The following is a 21,724-nucleotide window of genomic DNA, read 5'->3' on the forward strand; positions in this document are numbered from 1 at the left end:
TTACAAGAAAATACATAAAATACTGCATTTTTAAATCCTAGTCACAATCACCACTTTTAGCAGTTTATCATTTTGTTACTATCACGTGAAATAAGAATATTACCAATTCTTGACTTCATCTTCTTACCAAGTCTTACAATATTAAAAAAAAAATCCTCTGTTACCTATCTCACATTTATAAACATTGTGTAGGCATTTTAGAGTGTTCCGTTTATCTTACACTTCTAGCAATTTCCTTCTACAAGTATTTGGTCTGTTTCAAAGGTATTTTAAAATCAATTGAGACTATGGGATAAAATTCTTAAAGATGATCGGTTATCAGCAGCATAATTTGAGAACTAATGTCACAGTGTACGCCTCATGCTTATAACTTGACAGTACTATGGGGTAGTTCTCATGCCATACCTGTGCAATGTTACTACAAGGCCTGGTTTATATCCGCTTTTAAATAGGCTATATTGTATGTATTCTTGTTGCAGAAAATCAATTGTTTTGTTTTCATATGTGAATACAATCAATCAGTGAGTATTTTCTTTCTCACAGTTTTTCATGGTTTCAACTGCTTGAAAAGATGACTTTGTGTCATCCAATTCTGTCTGTAATAATACTCACGATTAACAAATATTTACTTGTACAATTACAGATAGCATTGGATTACACTCAGTCCTGGTGAAATTTATTTGATACTTTTGCCGCAAAATTGCTCCCTACACTCAACATTTATCACACTGTCGGGTATAATCAGAGCTGTTTTCATGTTTTAACCAATGAAAAACTCGCACCAAGTAGAAAACTGTATATACAGAGAGACGATGGCCTTCTTCCTTTGATAACAGCAAGAAAAAGATAGCCAGTTAATAGGGCATCTTTTGGTCTTGATCCATTCACATGGAAAGTTTTTTCCTCCCAGTTATTGTTTTAAGGAAAACTTTCTCATGTGAACTCAATGAAATTTCACAAAGCTGGCGAGAATAGATATGGCAAACTGAGACAGCCTGCTCAACCAAGCTTGTGCAAAGAGACTGCCAGTCCATTTTTAGGTAAAAGTTACCTGTTTGCTACTTACACATGTATGGACTACAGATAAAGTGCGCAAGTCCATGAGAGAAAATGCCATCATGTTTGTAAATTAAAATGAATTTGTAAATCACGAGTTTTGTGATTTTATAAATGTAAGAGGTTTCTGAGACGAATAGAGCGACGACAGGGCCCCATAGACTGCTGCTTGGATTCTGAATCTTCTTCTTCTTCTTTATCATCATCATCATCATGTGGCCTTTTGTATCTCCACAAGCCAAGTGTACCATCCCACTATTAGAGAGGTAAAGAACAGATTAGGCATAGTAAGTAGCTTTTAGTTCATGACTGCTGCAGCCTTATGAATCCTGTGTTCGTAAACCTCAGTATTAAAGACATCCATTTCTGAGGCCCATTTTGCACTGATGAAGGACATTACTGGGTTACACTTGTAATAAAATTACATTCTGTATTCTCATTTCCTATTGGAAATGACAGATACTTAGATAGAGAGTAAAATGTATTGGTATCCAAGTGCACTAATTAAGTAGAGTACACATAACTTGTTGTTTGTATTTTAAACATCTGTCAAGCCCCTTTCATACTAATGTGGGAAAAGCGTGGGTTATATTTGTAATAAAATTACATTCTAAATTCTCAAATATGCCATTTTTAAATTGGAAATGTCAGATACATGCTAGATATAAGTAGTAATCTCAGCAAATTGTCATTTAATGAACATATTGAAAAAGTATGTAAGAAGATGGCCTCTAGAATCGCAATATTGCATAAGATCCGAGCCTGTTTACCTCTTAAACGGCAACTTCAGTTTTGTAATAGCATTATTCGCCCTGTTATGTCTTACACTAACGTGGTTTGGGCAAATTGCGACAAAGAGTCGGTTTATAGGGTCTTAAGATTGCAAAAACGTGCGGCATGAGTTATTTCTTATGCCAATCACACGACACCATCAGTTGCTTTGTTTAACAAGCTGTTAAACAAAGCAACTGCTTTGTTTAACAGCTTTGTTTAATGGTTGGATTCCGTTCTATGAGCAACATATGATAGATAAATGCATAATGTATAAGCGAATTAATGGGCGTTTGCCGAATTATCTAAATGAACACTTAATTTTGAATAATAAGTGGCACTCCCGCAACACTAGATATTCAAGCATTAATCCTGTTTGTCCTAAATATAAAAGAGAATCAGAGGGAGGACGCTCTTTCGCTGTTTCGGCTACAAGACTGTGGACGCTCTTTCGCTGTTTCGGCTACAAGACTGTGGAATAGTATACCTATTGAAATTAGGAAACTAGATTCTATAGCATGTTATAAAAAGAACATGTTTGCCAAGATTTTAAAAGAACAACAATGTTTGAATCATTTTACTATTTAATAATATCTTCTTAATTGAATCTTATCTTATTTTTAATGCTTATTTTAAATGTTTACATATTTTAGCTAACATATTTATCTGATTGTATATAGTTGTGTAATCTGTGAGGGCCACAAGTTTATTAGCCTCTGGCTATTAAGTGCTACCCTCTTTAAATAAAGGCTTTCATTCATTCATTCAGTATTACTTAACAATAGAATTGTGTGGATCTACTTTGTTCCCAGGAACAGAGGAAATTAAATTCTACCATTGCCATTTATAACTGGATCATCCTACAGTTATTCTACAGAACTGTAGCTTGAAACCTTACAGCTACTCACAGAAGTGCTGACAATCTCGTTTTGATAAGGGTGCCATGATACATCTCGCACTGCTGATCTCTGTGTAACAGTCAAGGTGAACATAATGTACATCGGATGAAACTATTCTCTTATTCTTATAATGTAGGACTTATAAGTGCACTGCTGACCTCAGCTGTCACTTTTTTGGTGGTTTTTTGTCATTTTTGCTTCAGCTTGGAAGTCTGAAACCTTATGCTTACCAATTATAAATTACATGAAAAAAAAATTGATAGAGAGTGCTGTCTATTGCACAAATATCTTTAGAACAAAACTATGGTAAATTGTGAAAATGTTTATCGCTTGTCATATGCTTGATAAACAAAGTGGTGACTTTCTCCCGACATTTTTTACTCACCAACTTTTTTCTTCCCCTCCCCCATGGCAATTATTAATTTTTTTAGCTTTTTTGGTAAAAAGGATACATGTCCACTTAGTCTGGAGGTAATTTTTCCAGTCAGGGCATCATAAACTAACAAAAACAAAAACAAAGACTTGATAAAAAGCTATCTATTTTGTGACCAAAAAGAAAGGGAAAACAACTATTACCAGCTCAGTCTTTGATGTAACTTCTACCTTTAGTTAATGAATACAGTCAGTAATATGGCACTTACTAACAACAGTGCCAGTGGAACATCCAGAGTAGATATATCGCTAAAGAAAGATAAAAATCAAGTAAAGTAATGATCCATGAAGAAGAAACCTGAAAAAATTCAGGCTTTGACTGGATTTAAACCTTTGCCGCCCATATACCAGTCATGAAGCCATAGATGGGAGCAGACTCTTTTTACAGGGTTTTAGCTTACAAGGTTCTTTCTTTCAAGGTTTTTTCTTTCAAATGGAAGAGAAAAATCTAACAAGAACAAAACAAAATTTCTGAAATACCAGTGAGTTCAATATTCACTGTTCAGGCTTGCTCCAAAAAGTTGTAAATATTCATTGTATTATGCAGAGCTAAGACCCGTGATAGTCATGTGCTTTTTCCAGTATTTAGCACTTGCTCGCATCCTTTGTTTCAAGTGGACACTCCACCTATTTATTTTTACTATTAACTCTAGATTCAATTTAGAGTATTGCAACAGTTGCCTTTAATCTCAGCTTGTGAAAGTGAAGATCATATAAGTTCTCTACTAGTAGCAGGATTAAGTTACCTGTCCTGTGGTGTGCACAGGTGAGAAGTAACATCGAACAAGAGTGTGAAGAACACTGTGGCCACGATAAGTCATGACAGATGAATCACCAGCCAGCTTGGAACGTCTCACTGCTTAGGTCAGCAAAAAGAAGAACATAGAATTTACTTGGATTCATTATTTTGCGCCAAATAGCATACCATAAATACTATTCATTATAGAGGAACAACAACTAAGTTGTAAATCACAGTAAAATTACATTTTCTGGGGACAGGTTGCCATCGGTAGTCCCACCTCTGACCAGATACCGCACGTTTTGTAGCCTGCAAGACAAATGTAAGCCTGCTGAAGTATGTTGCCAGGCAAGAAGCACTAGCCATGAACAATGAGGCACAAGGTTATTTTTTTTCTCAAAGGAATTAAACCTAACTGATCCAAAAAGAGAGAAACTCTGCTTAAGGGATTATTAGTTGATCCACTCTCAAATTCTCCAAACAAACATCATAAGAATTCTGTGGCAGATAGTAAAGAGAATCACTAAAAATGTATAGCAAGTGAAAGGGTTACTTATGATTCATCTTCCTTCACCAATAACAAAAATGGAAGAGGAAGAGCAAAAAGTTATGTAAACTTTATTAACCCTATCTCTCCCCCAGATCTCATTTGTGATTCTCCTTACAGTCTGCCATAAAATTCTTATGATGTTGATTCAGAGAATTTGGTATTGGGTCAACTAATAATCCCCTAATTGATATTGTCTTTTTTTTCATCACTTGTCAGCTTGATAAATTAAATTCATTTGATAATGTAAGAGTTAGAGGTGTAAAGAAACACTTACACAGATGCCCTCTTCAGCAGAAAACTTTCTCATATCCCACAATTTGATTGTTTGGTCTTTAGAGTTAGTGATTAGGTGTCTCCCATCTCCCTACAACAAGCCAAACAGTTATCATTAGACAGATGACACTTTGATTTACCCATTTCCAAGAAATAGAAGACAGTATTTGGTCTAAAAAGCACATCAAACTTCGAAATGAAGACAGGTGTAATCAATATAAGATAATGTACCTGTTAGACAAGCAAGGTTAAGCCTAAATAGGGTCTGCATTTAAGGAAGTCAAACCAGAGCTTAACTCATTTGTAACTTACCCTTGGATCAATGTGGGTGATGCCATCGGAATGTCCAGCCAAAACACCTACTGGGCATGGGCAAGTCTCAGATATCTGCCGGCGATCCCAGACCTATCAAAGCAGAAAATAAGGGCTTCAAGAATATTTATCTCCAACACAGTTACTTTTTTAAGTTAATTCTTCCATTATGAGGAAAAAGAAATAAATGTTCATTTCAGGCCTTTCATACCTGCATCTTAATTCTGCCTTTAAGTTCAGCAGTATAACATAAATACTTAATAACAAATAATTCCTGGCAAAATCAACACTGACTGATATATAACATAGTTTTTTTTATCATGACCACAAGTAAAAAAATCATCATAATCACTAATAGCCAATCAGAAAATAGCTGAACATCACCAAGGTTAAGTCTGTACTCTAGGCTATTGACCCACCCAGTGACTGCTTATCCCAGTTTCCTTTGCATGAAGCCACTAAGATTATCACTACTCTCTCCCCCCCTGGATGGGATGCCAGTCCATTGCAAGCTTATCCCCCAGCATTTAATTATACTTCCCTCCTGACAATTTGCTTGTACCCATTTACACTCCCAGGTGAAGAAAGCCATGGTGAGAGTAAAGTGTTTTTCCCAAGAAAACAAGTCCAGTACACTGACCATCAGACCACAGCATCTCTCAAAAGGACACTATTAAAACTCTAGGGGGAATCAGACTTCCTCAAGTGCTGTAAAATGTGGGCGACCAAGTGCAACTTGGTTTTACCATTGCATCAGATTTGTCAAGAGGATGGCACAAGTTGTCCGCAACAATCACAGAGTGTAGTAATTAAAGCAAAACAATACAATCTCTGATTATTTTCCACAATGTGTTGAAAAAAGCTCTAACCTACAAGTGATCACCCAATTCACCACTTAAAGGTTTGTTTCTTATTCTACCACAAGAACTGGTCTATTTAATAAGTTTATTTCCATTTCAAAGAATATATTTTGATATACAAACCTTACAGAGACCATCGTCTGCTCCAGAGAACAGAATATGAGAACTATCGTCTGCAAATGCCACTGTATTTACATCATCTTCATGGCCATGGACCTGCAGTTTGAAAACAGACAAAATGGATAAAATAATTTAAAATAAATATTCACTCTTTTCTTAAAAACACAGCACCTTGAGTGGTTCCAAAATTAATCTCAAGTAATAAACAGACAAAATGGATAAAATAATTTAAAATAAATATTCACTCTTTTCTTAAAAACACAGCACCTTGAGTGGTTCCAAAATTAATCTCAAGTAATAAACAGACAAAATGGATAAAATAATTTAAAATAAATATTCACTCTTTTCTTAAAAAACACAGCACCTTGAGTAGTTCCAAAATTAATCTCAAGTAATAATAGTCCATTTTACAGTTGTGTGCTTGGTTGCCAAGCCTTTGAATGGTAGTGAGGCTGGGGATGACCTTGTTATGATACAAACCTTGCTGCCTTTCAAATGTAAATCACTTTGTTATCATGCTAACTAGATAAAGGTCTCTATCACAACAAGGTCATCTTTAGCCTCACTCTGAATCAAAGGCTTGGCAACTAAGTACACAACTGTAAAATGGCCTATTGATCAATACATTCAAGGTTCATTGACCTTCCTAATAGCTGTTAAGATTCTTATATTAGTCATTGATAGTTTTGATACTTCTTAAATCAGTTATTGATACTTTTGATACTTTTGCCTACAACATGCATAAGAAACTCACTGATAATTGCATAAATTTTGTTTTTTTCCTTCCCTGAATAAACAATGTGAAGATGGTTTGAAAGTCAAAGAAAACATGGAAAGCTCCAAGTGGCTTTCAATACTAAATCTAACTATGCCCCAAAGCAGGGATCAATATTCATTTTTTTTCTGAGTCGTCAGCCGGGCGAGTAAGCCTGATGGCCTACTTGCCCAGTTCCAATTTGGGTCGTCCGGACAAGAGTGCAGAATTTAAGAAAGAACGGTGTTAAAATCGTGTGCAACTTCAAAACTTCGTATTTGCATTTTATTTCCATTGCAGTTGCCAGTACTACAAACAGGCTACGGTTCCTGTTTGAGCTTCACTTGTTTTTTTCTTTTTTGCCGGAGGCTGTGATATGCCTACAACAAAATGCCACATCGTCATCACTGTTACATTTTCTGCAAATGGACCGCTCTAAAAGTGCCAGCAGTTAACAACATGAAAACTGAGCCTGTGATCATTTCGTGGAAATACTGCACTATCAAAGATGGTGCCACAACTTACGATCTCATTTCAGACAAAAAGTTGTATGTTATTCTCCGTTATTCTTGGTGCTTTAAAAAAAAGGTAAAATGTACTTTATAAAAAGAACTGGAATTTTTGGAAATATTTTGTGGTTGAGCAAAACCTCAAAACCAAACGTCCCAGAAATTGCAGACCTTCGTCAATAAGTGCCTTAGGCGAATTTTAAAAATCAGTTGGACTGACAGGGTAACGAACGAGATGCTGTGGGAATTAGCAGGCGAGGAACCAATCATAACTCAGATCTCAAAGAGAAAGTGGAGATGGATAGGTCACATCCTAAGGAAACCGGCTAACAACATCACCCGGCAGGCACTACGTTGGAACCCTCAGGGCAAGAGAAAGAGGGGTCGTCCCAGGAACTCCTGGAGAAGAGGTGTAGAGTCCCAAATGAGAAACTGGGGCCACACTTGGGCCACTTTAGGAAGATTTGCCCAGGACAGAACCCGATGGAGGACGGAAGTGGTTAATGGCCTATGCTCCAACCGGAGCTAAGGGAATATATATATATATATATATATAAAACCTCACTCATCCGAAGGACGACTTTTGCAGCTACCTCAGCTGTCCGTGCCAGATTCTGGTCGTATGGGATGACCGGACAACTGCAAATATGGATCCCTGCCAAAGAGTGACTAGAATCTAATTTCTCTATATATCATCAAGCTGAATCAAACTTTCACTCCCAAAATCTTCTTAGAAATTCTCCTTACTGTCTGCTTTACAATTCTTATGATACGAGTCTGGGGAATTTGGTATCACATCAACTAATAATTCCCTAATTGATATTTTTCTTTATTCTCATCACTTGCCTGCTTGACATTGTATCGCTATTGTAAGGAGAAAATCTGTCTTGGTCACTTGAGGGAGTTAAAGGAATAAGGTTACAAGAATACAGGAAATGACCACCCCGGCACTCAAGAAGCTCTTGATTACTAAACAAATTCTCCTTGTTAGTACCATTGGAAATGTATAGAGAACAGTATGGAGAACGTGCTAATTGATGTACATGTAAGTGTGTAAAGAGTCAAAACAAATTTTTAAGTCTAAGTCGATATGTGCTCACCCTCAAAGTCCGCTGATTACTTCCTCGATCATACACGTATATCGCGGCATCATTGGCTCTAAACACAATGCATACAGAAAATGAATGTGATACTTGACAATGGTGCAACCCATACAGGTACTGTCTGTCAAAGGTGATGCTCAAGAAAAAGTTCTGGTGTCACAGGTCACTACCTTTTGTCTTTGGGAGATTTCTTAGCCTTTGTGAGCTTTTAAGAGTGAGACACCCAAGATTTCTGGGCAGGAGTACAGTTTTAGTTTTTGTTATCAGTTACAGGTACCATATCTCTCTGGTATTGCTTGAATATAAATCATTGTTATCAAAATTAAAGTTTTGTTAATGTTTAAGATGTCATGATTCATGTTTGATTTGTTGCTACTCTCTCTCTAATCCAAAATGGCAACATATCATTTATTAATTAATAAAAGTAATAATCTTTAACAAGTGTAACCATACTTACCCTGCTAAAATTTCTTTGTTGTCATGAGAAAACTTTATAGAAAATGCACAAAATCTTGAGTCATCTGGGCTAGAGGGAAGGAAGAGATCATAAATAAACAAACTGATCCTCACCTAGGAAAATGGGATTACAGATTACATGAAGAGGAGTAAATTCCAAATGCTAAGAAAGAATACAAAAATTAAAGGTTTTTACATAAATGCAAAAAAAGACACACTGCTAAATAAGGAGTGAAACATAATCAATAAAGGGCAGCTTAATTTAATTTACCTAAAGTATGAAAATAATGGAGCAGAAATGATATGTAGAAAAATGAAAAGAATAATTGATGAGACCTATATGTAAGAAATAAAAAAAAAAAACAAAAATTATTCCGCACAACATAGACATAATGTGCAAGTTTTGAAAAATTGTAATTAAAAGTTTAGAACGACAAAAGTGAGGGGAAAGTAACTTACTTTAAGCACAAAGCTGCATGGGTTTCATAGTCACCATAAATGTTGCAGAGATGAACTAAAACAATAAGAACAATCAAAAAGTTATAAAAACATGGTAACTGTCTTCATCACCTTGTTCCATCAATAAAGGTTTCCTTTAAGTAGGGATATTAGCATCACACTTAATTCTTCAACCTACTATAGTCAGACCAGCTGGAATATATAAGGTACTGTTGATCAGGGCTGTAAGAAAAAATAAATAATAATAATAATAAACATTAAACTGAAGTATAAAATATTAATTCCTGGAAAATGGCTGAATATAACCAAGAGCTGGAAAAATTAAACTAGTAGAATTGCATTGTTACCTTGAACTTTCTATGGTTTCTATGCAAATGTATATTTATTTAAGAAACAACACTTCAGTTTTTACCTAAAGTCAGTGTCTATTATACTCCAGCCTACATCTCTTGCAACTATGTTTCGAAACTCCTTGAACTGTCCAAGGGTTGTGTCATACAAACGGATGTTTTGATCTGTCGGAAGTGAAAGAGGTGTCACCAGTTAATAAGGTTACTCTGAACAAATCTCAAATCTTTTAAGGAAAATCCCTTGGAATGGGATTTAAATCCTTTGCACCCTTGTAACATCAGTAACCATATTCTCTATACTCTTCGCTATACATTTCCTTTGGTGCTGACAAGGAGAATTTGTTTAACAATCAAAGCTTCTAAGGTTGGTGATCATTTCTGTTATTCTCATGATCTTAATGAATGATTCAGCAGTATTACTGTAAGGAAAGATTAGATGCTGGTCAATCTTAGGGTTTTTTAGGTGAAAGGAGGAAGACAAAACAGTTCATCAGTGATTGTTATCTATCATTTATTACCACAAACCTTGACAGGCTGAAAGAAATACTGTTCCATCACTGGAATACTGGCCACAGAACAATTTTTGGAGAAACTGGGCTTTTGTTTCTTTCTTATTGGGAATATAACTGCACAAAGAAAACAAAACTATCATAAAATCATGATACATGTGTACTACAGTCTCCTACAAGTTTTCACTGACATGTGCTATTGACTTGACTTAAAATATCAATTGCCACAAAAGTTTCCTGGTTACATTATCGCATTATTTCCAGTCACTACTGTATGAGAACTGAAAGGTTTGCTGCAACTATGATGAAAGACTGTACATTGAGAGTAGAGGCTTCTGACTTCTAATAAATAGAGGGGTAAGTTTCTAAAGAATTTGTGGTGCTGCATTGGTGAGGGGGTGTATTATAATGAGATAAATTTGGTTTTATCAAATGAGTTGAATAATTAATATGTAAAATAATATTGACCACCATAGAGAGTTTCCAAAGCAGATGTCTCAAACATTTAGCCCTTCCTCAGTTTAAGGAACTCTGTCCATGCAGCAGAAATGTTGTCATTAAATTCTGGTAACAAATCATTTAAGGGATACAGTCACAGAGTAACTTCAATATTTAAAAGTATACATAAAGTACAGTTGAAGTTTTTTGCCTTTCATTGTTGAATGTATTGCCAATATTTGGTAGCCTGTCAGTGGCCTTTTGGTTCTCTGTCAGCCTACAGTCTGCCAACAGGGTTTCTCAGGGAACTGTTCTTAACAACTATCTTACTGGTCTCCCCTTGACTGTTCATGACAAGTTATTGGGTTTTACGTATGATGCATGATCCTCGCAGTAGATAGCGCTATTTCCAAATCTAATACCGCAGTTCAAAATATATGAACTTCATATATTTCATTGTATCTGATTTATCACTTTCACGGGTTTATTACGAATCAACTTAACGGCCTGCTCCCAGTTGGCTTGTTAACTCAATTGGTAGAGCGCTGCACTAGTATCGCAGAGGTCAGTGGTTCGAGTCCCGTACAGGCCTGATTTTTTTCAGGTCTGATTTTCACTATTGCTTAAATAGCGCTATCTACTGCGAGGATCATGCATCATACGTATCTAATACCGCAGTTCAAAATATATGAACTTCATATATTTCATTGTATCTGATTTATCACTCTCACGGGTTTATTACGAATCAACTTAACGGCCTGCTCCCAGTTGGCTTGTTAGCTCAATTGGTAGAGCGCTGCACTAGTATTGCAGAGGTCAGTGGTTCGAGTCCCGTACAGGCCTGATTTTTTTCAGGTCTGATTTTCGCTATTGCTTAAATAGCGCTATCTACTGCGAGGATCATGCATCATACGTATCTAATACCGCAGTTCAAAATATATGAACTTCATATATTTCATTGTATCTTATTGGGTTTTATTGTATAATTATAATGTTCACTTGTCATAACCCTTTCATCATAATAATAATAATAATAATAATAATAATAATAATAACAATTATAATAATAATAATAATAATAATAGTTTTCACTGCTAATCGCTGTCGCAAAGTACAGCAATGACACAGCTCAACAATGTCAAACCCAAAGCTTACAATGGCGCCTCTGGCAGCCGCTATATGGTCCATGTGTGATCTTGGAGCAGAGTTTACAGCCAGCTGGAATCAGCTGTATGTTGGTTTTTGGTGAGGGAGGAAAACTGGAGAAACCAGAGAAAAACCCTTGAAGCAGAGAAGAGAACCAACACAAACTCAACCCACTTATGGCGTCGGGTCCAGGAATCGAAGCCGGGCCAAATTGGTGGGAGGCGAGTGCTCTCACCACTACGCCATCCCTGCTTCCCTCCCATGATCATTGGGTCCGGGAATCAAACCTGGTGGGAGGCGAGTGCTCTCACCACTACGCCATCCCTGATTCACTCCCATGATCTCCTTTAAGTTATATTCCCTTAACTGTCTGCCATACAATTCTTGTGCTGTTACTTTGGAGAATTTTGAGTTAGATCGACCAATAAACCCTTAGTTGATATTTTTCTGTATTCTCATCACTTGTCTGCTTGATATTGTATTGATATTGTGAGGAGAAATTCTGTCTTGGTCTCTCATGAGGGTTAAAGGATTAAATCCAGTTTTCACTTACTTGGCTGAAGCTGCTGCCTTGTCACCAGAGGTAAAGTTTGGTCGATTGTAAAGGGAACTTTCTCTCTGCAAATTGTCCACAAAGGACATTTAAGGATTCCTTAGATTTGGTTGGTACTTTAAAACTTAAAATGAATGGTGGGAGATGCTATAGTCCAGGTAAGAGTCCTCAATAGCTCATTTTTGTTGTGTTCTTGAGCAAGACTTCACTCTCAGAGAGCCTTTCTCTATCAAGGGGTATCAACGGATTGTTAAGGAGACCTGATAGAATGTTGCAGGAAGGCGATGGGGGGAGGTTGTAGGTCCTGCAGTGAACCAGCATCCTGTCCAAGGGCAGTGTTGTTTAATGCCCTAGGAGCCTGAGATGGGGTTCTAAGCTATAATAGCCACTCAACCTGTCAACCTTCCAGATTATCCAAAACTCGTTAAAAAAACTGGAAATATTATTAGCACTTACCATGTGAAGCCTTGAACAAATATTTTGACCACCCAATAGTTGACCACTAGACAATAATGTGTCCTGTTTAAACACACTTTGCTGTATGTGATAGATTGAAAAATGAAATGAAAAAAGCTTAGAGAAAACTGTTCTTGTATAATTAAGAGAACTAAAACTTGCCTATGTCTAATTATAAAAACAGAGCATCAATAAGAAAACTTACAAATCTAGATGCACTTATTTGTCCAAAGCCGTGTTTACTTAATAACTATAAGTTGTGATCCAAGTTTTTCTTAGGTTTAAAACTTTTAGCGCAGCACCAATTTTAATTTTCCTACATCTCTGATCTCTGAAGACAGTACTGGTAAAAATATGTGAAAATTACAATTATATCATTATGATAATTATTAAAATGAAAAAATTCACACCAAAGAAAAATTTGAACCACAACAAACATATCTTATAACTTACATCAACAACTAGAGTATTAGGATTTGGATCAACTAAAAAGAAAAACAGAGAAAAGAAACTGGATTAGACTCGGTCAAATTTTGATCACATTAATGTCGCTGACAAAAAGCTAAATATTACATGATTTTTATGGTTTGTTATAATTGCTCTAATGCCTTACTTTTGCTCCCAGAAATACTCTCTTGTAGCAGCCATTTATTTATTATTCTAATTCTATTAGTAAAGAGATTTTGTTCTGAATCAATAAACATAACATTTATCTTACTGATCAATTCACATTTTCTCATGACCTGTTTGCTGGAAAGTCTACCAATAATGCATGGAGAAGATACAATCATAGTAACCATTTTTGGGAGCTCAAGGGTATACAATACCTGGAGGACTAGCAGCTTTACCATCATGATAAGCAAAATCTCCATCAAAATCTTCATCATCATCACTGTCACTTGACGACATACCATGAATGATGTGGATCCCACTGCCTCCCTCTGTGGTAGCACGCACAAGCCGAGCCTGGCCACTAGGGACAAAATTCAAGAAAGACATTTGAGTAGCAGAGTCAACTTACTGATAAACTGAAAATTTCATAGAATAAAATTGATACTAATTTGAAGTTGACGCTGATTGGTTTACAAACTGTCTGACTCAGAGACACAGACAAAGAGACAGACAGACAAACAGACTGACAGATCTAGACTGACAAACTGACATTGAGTGACTGACTGACTGACTGACTGGCTCTCTGATTGATTTATTGATTAGCCTGTTCCAAATTTCTCCCTTGATACAATTACTATAAATTATTTCCTCCAATAAGTGCCCATGCTACCACCTTCTTGGCCATAATGGCAAACAACCATCCTCTAAAAATAGTAGGGATAAAAGGAAAACCTGTTTCTATTACCAGTTCATTTAAAACTTTTTGAGCTACAACTGCTGTGGAATTTGTTGATTCACTTACAGTTATTTCTATCTCCATATGCTTGCAGAATTCCTTTATGCACATTACCTGTTGTTTTAATTTTTTGTCCTATTGCTGACTTAATAATCCTTACATAATTCTCCTTATTGTTTACTATACAATTCTTATAAAGTTAGTTTGGAGAAGTGGGTATTGGATCAACTAGTTACCCCTAATTGTTATCTTTCTTCATTCTCATCACATGTCTGCTTGATATTGTATTGTTATTGTAAGGAGAAATTCTATCTTGGTCAGTAATAAGATTGAAAGGGTTAAGTGTCCCCAATTTTGATTGAGTACCCAAGCGCTTATTTGACGAAAATAAGGTACTGAAAAGAGATAATTTGTATATATCAACAAAGTTGAAATGGTAAATTGGCCACTGTTATGATAATAAAAGCTGACGTTTTGAGCGTTAGCCCTTCGTCAGAGCGAAGGGCTAACGCTCGAAATGTCAGCTTTTATAATTGTAACAGTGGCCAATTTACCATTTCAACTTTGTTGATATATTCAAATTATTTCGTTACCCCCACCGATGCAGCCCCAAACAGTTTCTTTAGAAACTATCAGCCTTTATACTGAAAAGAGAGCTCACTTAATACAACATTTGCACTCCACTTTTGGGTCACAGCTTTCCAAGACTCTTATTCTGTTTTTGAAGTCTTGATACTCCATATACCAGTACCTTAGATTACAGACATGTATTTAATTAATAGATTCCAGGATGGCATGCAGTGATAGATCATAGATGACCTCAAAATGTGGTAAGAACAAAAACATGGCACAGGACACTCAGTTGTTGATGTTTTTACTGCACTTTGACATCATCCGAGATCTACAGCTGTACAGATCCTCTGCAACATGAAAACTATTTGTGTCGTGGGATAAAAATGTAAAATGTTGTCATCTATGTGTCTGTCCTACAATAGACCATAAATAAGAACCAATCAAAGAGTGTATAGGTGGTTTGCAAGTTATGTCATTGCCGCCATGTTGGTGGACGTAAACAATAGATATCTCATTGGCTCCTTTTGTTTGTCTACCAGCATTCGTTCCTTTCACCATTGTTACCTGTGTCTCTGTAGATTGGTTGCAAACCACCTATAGGATTCGGCTTACCATGTGAATGGAGGTTAGCCACAGATCTAAAAAACTTCTAACAAAAATTTTCCTAACCCATTATATCACCTCGACTACCATTTATTCTTTAAAGCTCCGATTAAAACGTTTAGGGTGGGGGGGGGGGTGGGGAAAGAGGGTTTAATACAGTAATCTTTTCATCTGATAAGTGGAGTACAAATCAGTAAAAAATGTTACTTTTTTCCTTTTGCAGTCATCCCATAAACCTTCACAAAACATAAGAGAATGGGATCATTGAAAAGGAAACCTTACTATGCATACTAAACAACATTAAGCAGTTAAAATAAAGTGGAAATATGGCAGGCTTCTTACCTACGAAGCAGAAATGCGAGCACGCTCACAAGGTCAGATTCGTTGTCGTCGCTGTCCGCATCTTCAATAACACTGGGATCTGACCTCGGTTCATCTGGATTCTGTTCGACCTCTCTCCTGGAGCCTCGTGTATTTCTGCTGCCCATAATCAGTCCTAAAGTGAGCAAGGACTCCTAACGCGCGTTTTATAGCCGATTTTCCGGTAGTTTCTTACATAATTTTCCCTAAAGCGATTCGGCAAAATAATGTTTTGGTGTGTTGAGTTTAGTGAAACTGTCTCGCTTTCATGTTTGTTTGTGTACATTTCATCTCCAGACCCTACGCGACCACAGTTAACTTAGGAGAACGAGAAAAATCATCATGGCGAATCGTGGTTTATCTAGGAGAACAACGAATAAGTGGGCCATAGACTTGACTAGTCGGTACGGTATCGAAATTTTTACCAACAGCTGTTTTATTTATCTGTTTTTTAACGTGTGATTTTCCTTTAAGTGACAGCTTAAGCTTTTGTCGGGGATGAATGAAAGGTTTTGAATTTTTGCTCATAACGTTTGTGTTCCTCCAGACCTCGTTATGTGCCCGATAGACAGTTTGTTCAGCATAGTGAGCTTCCAGCACCGCTTGGGTACTCAGAGCAAAGAGTTCAGCATGTGGTTTGTACAATCTTTTCTTTTCTTATTTTGTTTGATTCCTTGGTAAATTTTCTGACTTTTTGTGACTTATTATTTGGGAACTTAAATAGCTTTGCATTTTGTCGTGCATATACAAATATACATATAGTGTAAAGGTTGCATTGAAATGAATTTAACGGCTCACTAACCATAATAAGTGAAACATTCAACCGATTACTTTACTTTGCGTTGCAGAGTTCCACAAAGTATTAGTGCAGCTAACTCTGACATAACTAATAATTAAGCATTGTGACAGAGTCCTTTAATTTTAATTCTTATTTTTGTAATATTTTAGGAATCACGAGAGGCAAACAGCACTCACCTTGTGGCAAAGGTACTCTACATAATATTTAAAGTTTAAAGCTGCTCTATTATGCTATTTACATAGGTTTATTCCAAACTGTTTAATAATGTTCTCTAAGTGTGACCTGGTTATGTATTTGAAGACATTTGGTCCTCTTTAGGTTCCCTCTTGGAGTCTCAAAGCACAAGAAGAAATAAATCGTTTTATGTGTTCTTTGGACTATATAGATAAAAATCATAGAATAGTTCCTTTAGCATACGTCTCCGTTTAGGTCCCTCCAGAATTAATAACATGTGATTTTGAATTTTTCACTTTCAGAAATCTTGGGATATAGCCCTTGGGCCATTCAAGCAGATTCCAATGAATCTGTTCATTATGTACATGGCGGGTAATTCAATTTCTATCTTCCCAATCATGATGGTGGGTATGATGTTCCTGAGGCCGGTCAAAGCTCTTCTGGCCATCAAATCGAGTAAGTACTCGAACAATTAAAAACAAAATATGCATTCCTGTCATTTGTTTGCTCATGTAGTCTGACTGTCTAGGTGAGGGTAGTCCTAAAAAGGCTGATAGTTTCTAAAGAAACTGTTTGGGGCTGCTTTGGTGGGGGTAAGGAAATAATTTGGATATATCAACAAAGTTGAAATGGTAAATTGGCCACTGTAATGATTACAAAAGCTGACGTTTCGAGTAGTAGCCCTTCGTCGGAGCAAATAGAGGAATTGTGAGTTGTGTGTGCTTTTAAAGGCAGTAAATGGAGCTACGTTATTGGTGGGAACAAGGCAATGAGAAAAACACGAATAAATTAGTGGAATGAAAAGCATTCGTTGCTCCCTGTGGGATTTAGACTGCATGGGACAAGGACACATCAAAACCAGTCGCTAGACACTTTAATTTACCTAATCATTCTAAGCAACATATGGCAATCTGCGGTCTTTCCTTACACTTAGGTAGCACGGAAAGCCGTAAAACTCTTAACAAAAGCTCATCTTTCAAACCGGCAGTCTAAATCCCACAGGGATCAATGAACGCTTTTCATTCCACTAACTTATTTGTGTTTTTCTCGTTGCCATGTTCCCACCGATAACGTAGCTCCATTTTCTGCCTTTAAAAGCACACACAACCCACAATTCCTCTATTCGCTCCAATGAAGGGCTAACGCTCAAAATGTCAGCTTTTGTAATCGTTACGGTGGCCAATTTACCATTTTAACTTTGATGATATATCCAAATTATTTAGTCCTAAAAAGGATTATTGTTGGTAGTGATGACTTATGTTTAGCTTAAGCTCTTTAACCTATTGACGTCCAGTGCGCCCGCAAGCGCCCATGTGGAACCACACCCTTTCTACGCCTTGTGACGTCATCACTTTTAACTCTGGAACACGACTTTAAGAACGTACTTAAACAGGTTGAAAATATCTTAGAAACGATACCAGAATGAGCGCAATTGAGTGAAGGAGATTGGAGAAATAGCCAAAAAACCATGTAACTTTGACCTGAAAATCTGCACCAAAATCTTTTTCCATTACCCACCTAGCTTTCTGAGCATGTGGTTTGAAAATAATGAGTAGTTTCCTAAAAAAATCTCTACACCAAAATGAAGCCTACTAAATTTCCAGCAAGTGAGGAGAAACTTCAGGCAAGGAAAGGGGAAAAAGGGCAGAAGAAAGAAAGAAAAGTAAAAGTTGTAAGTGGGGCATTACTTTTCAACCCAAAAACTATCACGAAATTTTGCTGTCTGCGCCTGCCCAAGATTTTCAGGCCGCCATTTTGCATTTGGATCGAAATGCAAAATTTCGATCCAAATGCAAAATTTCCCGCCATTGAGTGTACAAGCTGTGAATGGGTTTGTGGTAAGTTTCAGCTTTTAAAACCACAACAGTGACCCAAAATCTGCTCAACTAGCTTCAAAACACAGTTTTTCACAAAATCTGCAGCTATTAATGGGTTAAATGTATTTTATCTCTTTATATTTTTTTTCAGCTTTTGTATCTCTTGAAGGAGAACATGATCATGTTGCTCTTCAAAAATTTTTCTATCTTCTTGGAAACCTTTCTCTGGTTGCACTGGCACTTTACAAATGTCATTCCATGGGACTCTTACCAACTGCTACTTCAGACTGGTTGGCATTCATGGAACACAAGACTGTGAGTCTGTTTCTTTTTAATTGCCTTACTGTTGGATACAGAAAACAATGTACCAGAAGGGTCACTTTTTGTATTGCGAGTGTATGAAAAAGTGTAGCAATTTCATATTTTGCGACATTGATATATCATGTATTCAGTTGATGCCTCCCATGCAGTAAGAGGGAACTTTTTTGTTATTAACTGCCATGTATAGTTAGTTTTTCAAGTTGCTTGAATTTCAAAGTTTTAATTTTGTTTGTAATTTTACTTCAAATTCCTTCTTTACTACAGTGAGTTGTTTGTCTCTATGCTATTATTCATATACAAATATTCTATTATTCATGTTTTTCAGAGAGTTGAGTACAGTGGAGGAGGATTCATTCTTTAGCACAAAGAAGCTTATTTCCAGTCACAAAAGTAGTACCCCAGGCAGGCTTCTTCTATTTACATTTCCAAGAACAAAAACAGATGATGTACAATGTGTAAATTAATCTGTGTAATGATCTGTAAATGATATGAATACTGGTAGCTTTCAGATGAGACCTATCCTGTAGAAATTGATTTTTCTCTTCCTAAACTAACTGGGGAATCTGTTAGCCTTTTGCTCCCTAGCCCTTTACAGCCCAAACTTGTTTTTTGTTTTGGAAGTTTTCCCTTGGAAACACAAGTAAAACGCTTTGTGCAACAGTATTCCTGTTGCTTGTCTACAGGAAGGGGAAGGGTAGAGCTATATGAAGTGCCCCATTGTTTTTTCTGTGGTGCTAAATTGATAGTACAAAGAAGAGCAATAATGATCTTGTTTTTCGTGCAATAAAAATGAAAATTGATATAGTATATACTTTGTTAGACCTTGGAATCCAAGCTGGTAGAAGCTTTTCTGCTATGCCTTGTTTTGTGTATAGCCTCAGTGACAATCTTAGTGTGAATGTTAACAAAAATATAATAGGATTATCTAAAAGGGGTTCGAGTTACGTGTGGTGCACTTTCTTCCCTTGTAAAGTGATATGTAAGTATCACTGAAAGCATTGATACTAATGCTAAATCTCATTTGGATTGTATTTGAATAAAATTTAAGTTATCAGTCAACAATGATTTATGGTACTTTCTTAAGTATTAAGTAAGAACGGACATGCAGGTATTTGATGCTATGCTTTCCCAAAAATATCTAGCTGACTAGCTCACCATAGTGAGATTTGTTTATAATTGATTAATTTTCTCCCAAGGAAATAAGAGTAAAATTTGTCAAGTAATCCTCAGGCATCTTTGAGACTTGTTTACTCTCCCAGTAGCTCTCTCTAGCCAACAGTTTAAATGTGGAAAGGCAAACTGCTAGGGAATCCTGTAAATATACTGAGGGGGATGGGGGTGTGTAACCTGTAATGGACTAGCTTTCTGTCCAAGGGGGGATAGCCCTACTTGTTGCTTCATGCTACAGATAAGTTTCAGCGAAGTTGGCCACCAAGCTCAAGAGCTGACTTCACATTTCATTTATTCAATTCCATTCTAGTGTCAGATCCAGAGGGAGGGTCAGTGAGGTTTGGATTTTCTCCTTCCCCCTTCCATTAGACTTGTGGATCTCTTTACTATTCATCTGAAAACAAATGTTGTTGCAATGACAAGATCACATGATTATTACTCTCCAATGAAGTGTGGTGTGTAACTGGGAGTGTCAGTAGAGGGGGTAGGCATGGGTTGACTGAAAAGTAATTGGTTTCACAAAAAGTTGAAGCTGCATTTTCTCAATCAAAGTTGGACCTCCAACTCATCAAAAATTCCCTTACACAGACAGATTGCAGTACTAGACTGTTATTCTACCAAAAACTGACTTAGATGGCATTTCTATTTTACTGGGAAGATTATTTACACTCTTAGTGTGAATTCTCAAGGTTTTAAAGCAAATATTGTACTTTCACCCTGGAAATGAAATGTGGAAGGTGTCTAGCATGTAATTTTAAATCAAATAAAGAAATAATTCAACTGGAAGAACCTGGCCAAATTTATGAGACACTGTTATTTCATCAATGCAAAAGGACAAAGTTTCCAGCTTGTGTATAAAATTTAACAGGAATTTTTTCTCATGAAATGTTAAATAGCTTACAATTGTTGTGTGACATGTTTTGACAAGAGAAACCAACTGCACTCTACTTGATCAATAACTGCTAGAGCTGGTACAAAAGATCATAATAGTTCACACATCATTTTTTTGGACATTTTTCTAGTACACTGCACATTATTCCATACCTTTCCTTAAGGTTTCTTTTCCCAACAAATATATCGAAAAAGTTGGAAAGAAATTCTTATCACCTCACCTTGGATATTTCCCCATCAAGAAACTCTGACTAAATAGACATACTAGAGGGCGTATAAAGCTTTATATCTGTATTTCAAAGTTGAAAATGAGGAACTTTCCCAAGTAAGATTACAAAGAAATTAACACATGCACAAAAAAGGTACCTAGAGCTAGCAGATTATGATTAAACCTTTCAACTTTCCTGAGTGATCAAAGAAAGAATTTCTCTCTATGATTTCAATGCAATATCAAGCAACTTGTGATAAGAATAAAGAAATATCAACTGGGGGATTATTAGTTGATCCCATACCAAATTCTCCAAACTACCATCATAAGAACTGTATAGCAGACGGTAAGGAGAATGACTAAAAATGGAACCTGGGGAGTGAAACTTGAGGGGTTAAACATCCTTTTCTTTCAAAGTGCAGGCTACAAAGCAGTACACAGAACATTCACCTAAACAAGACTTTCAGTAGCGAGTCCATATATTGTAGAAGGGAAAGTTTGGAAGGTTTCTTCTTTACCTACTGACTATTACTCACTATTTGAAGCCTGTTGAATGAAGTAGTAACAAGACCTACTAATATTTAAATAAGATAGAAGTGTTGTACTTGAAGAATTAATGAGCATCTTTTAGGTTTTCAAACTAAATACTAGAGACAAGAATTGTTCATAGTTTATGGTAATCCATCCACTTCGGTTTGTGTCAAAGCCCTGAAAT

The 21,724-nt window shown here is 36.4% G+C and overlaps 3 protein-coding genes across 4 annotated transcripts in view; 1 reads left to right on the forward strand and 2 right to left on the reverse strand.

The window, feature by feature from the left end:
• On the reverse strand, nt 1–15,904 carry LOC111337361 (DDB1- and CUL4-associated factor 11). Of its 2 annotated transcripts, none has more exons than XM_022943643.2 (20): nt 15,612–15,904; nt 13,573–13,718; nt 13,199–13,230; nt 12,746–12,826; nt 12,290–12,354; nt 10,169–10,269; nt 9,706–9,808; nt 9,472–9,515; nt 9,294–9,348; nt 8,836–8,904; nt 8,376–8,433; nt 6,016–6,108; nt 5,033–5,125; nt 4,722–4,811; nt 4,143–4,206; nt 3,905–4,017; nt 3,368–3,407; nt 3,179–3,225; nt 2,736–2,795; nt 1–1,311 (listed from the first exon to the last, which is right to left on the reverse strand). In XM_022943643.2, the coding sequence occupies exons 1-20, from the start codon at nt 15,755–15,757 to the stop codon at nt 1,165–1,167; spliced, it is 1,647 nt and encodes a 548-aa protein (XP_022799378.2). In that variant the 5' UTR covers nt 15,758–15,904; the 3' UTR covers nt 1–1,164. The 2 variants fall into 2 exon arrangements, with proteins under 2 accessions (XP_022799378.2, XP_022799379.2); XM_022943644.2 differs by having other exon boundaries at nt 3,905–4,014; nt 15,612–15,893.
• Nucleotides 15,905–15,908: 4 nt separating this feature from the next.
• On the forward strand, nt 15,909–19,802 carry LOC111337364 (ER membrane protein complex subunit 4). Its single transcript, XM_022943646.2, has 6 exons — nt 15,909–16,033; nt 16,177–16,264; nt 16,578–16,616; nt 16,905–17,058; nt 18,571–18,734; nt 19,066–19,802. The coding sequence occupies exons 1-6, from the start codon at nt 15,972–15,974 to the stop codon at nt 19,099–19,101; spliced, it is 543 nt and encodes a 180-aa protein (XP_022799381.1). The 5' UTR covers nt 15,909–15,971; the 3' UTR covers nt 19,102–19,802.
• Nucleotides 19,803–20,705: 903 nt separating this feature from the next.
• Nucleotides 20,706–21,724, reverse strand: part of LOC111337363 (programmed cell death protein 6) — an 8,889-nt gene continuing 7,870 nt past the window's right edge. The window contains exon 7 of the mRNA XM_022943645.2: nt 20,706–21,724. This exon is cut by the window's right edge and continues 14 nt beyond it. Within this exon, the coding sequence (XP_022799380.1) occupies nt 21,637–21,724 (88 nt within the window). The 3' untranslated portion in view covers nt 20,706–21,636.

Source organism: Stylophora pistillata, chromosome 3 (assembly GCF_964205215.1).
Source record: "Stylophora pistillata chromosome 3, jaStyPist1.2, whole genome shotgun sequence".
In the NCBI taxonomy this organism is placed as follows: domain Eukaryota; kingdom Metazoa; phylum Cnidaria; class Anthozoa; order Scleractinia; family Pocilloporidae; genus Stylophora; species Stylophora pistillata.

What these genes read in the sequence shown, in the direction of transcription:
- LOC111337361 (XM_022943643.2), bottom strand. Translation starts at nt 15,757, where the DNA reads ATGGGCAGCAGAAATACACGAGGCTCCAGGAGAGAGGTCGAACAGAAT. An exon ending in CTGCTGAAGAGGGCATCTGT is followed by an intron (nt 4,207 to 4,721) that starts GTAAGTGTTTCT and finishes TTTGTCTTGCAG; the next exon opens with GCTACAAAACGTGCGGTATC. An exon ending in ACGAGATTGTCAGCACTTCT is followed by an intron (nt 1,312 to 2,735) that starts GTGAGTAGCTGT and finishes CCTCTCTAATAG; the next exon opens with TGGGATGGTACACTTGGCTT.
- LOC111337364 (XM_022943646.2), top strand. Translation starts at nt 15,972, where the DNA reads ATGGCGAATCGTGGTTTATCTAGGAGAACAACGAATAAGTGGGCCATA. An exon ending in GCACTCACCTTGTGGCAAAG is followed by an intron (nt 16,617 to 16,904) that starts GTACTCTACATA and finishes TTTCACTTTCAG; the next exon opens with AAATCTTGGGATATAGCCCT. An exon ending in TCTTCTGGCCATCAAATCGA is followed by an intron (nt 17,059 to 18,570) that starts GTAAGTACTCGA and finishes ATTTTTTTTCAG; the next exon opens with CTTTTGTATCTCTTGAAGGA.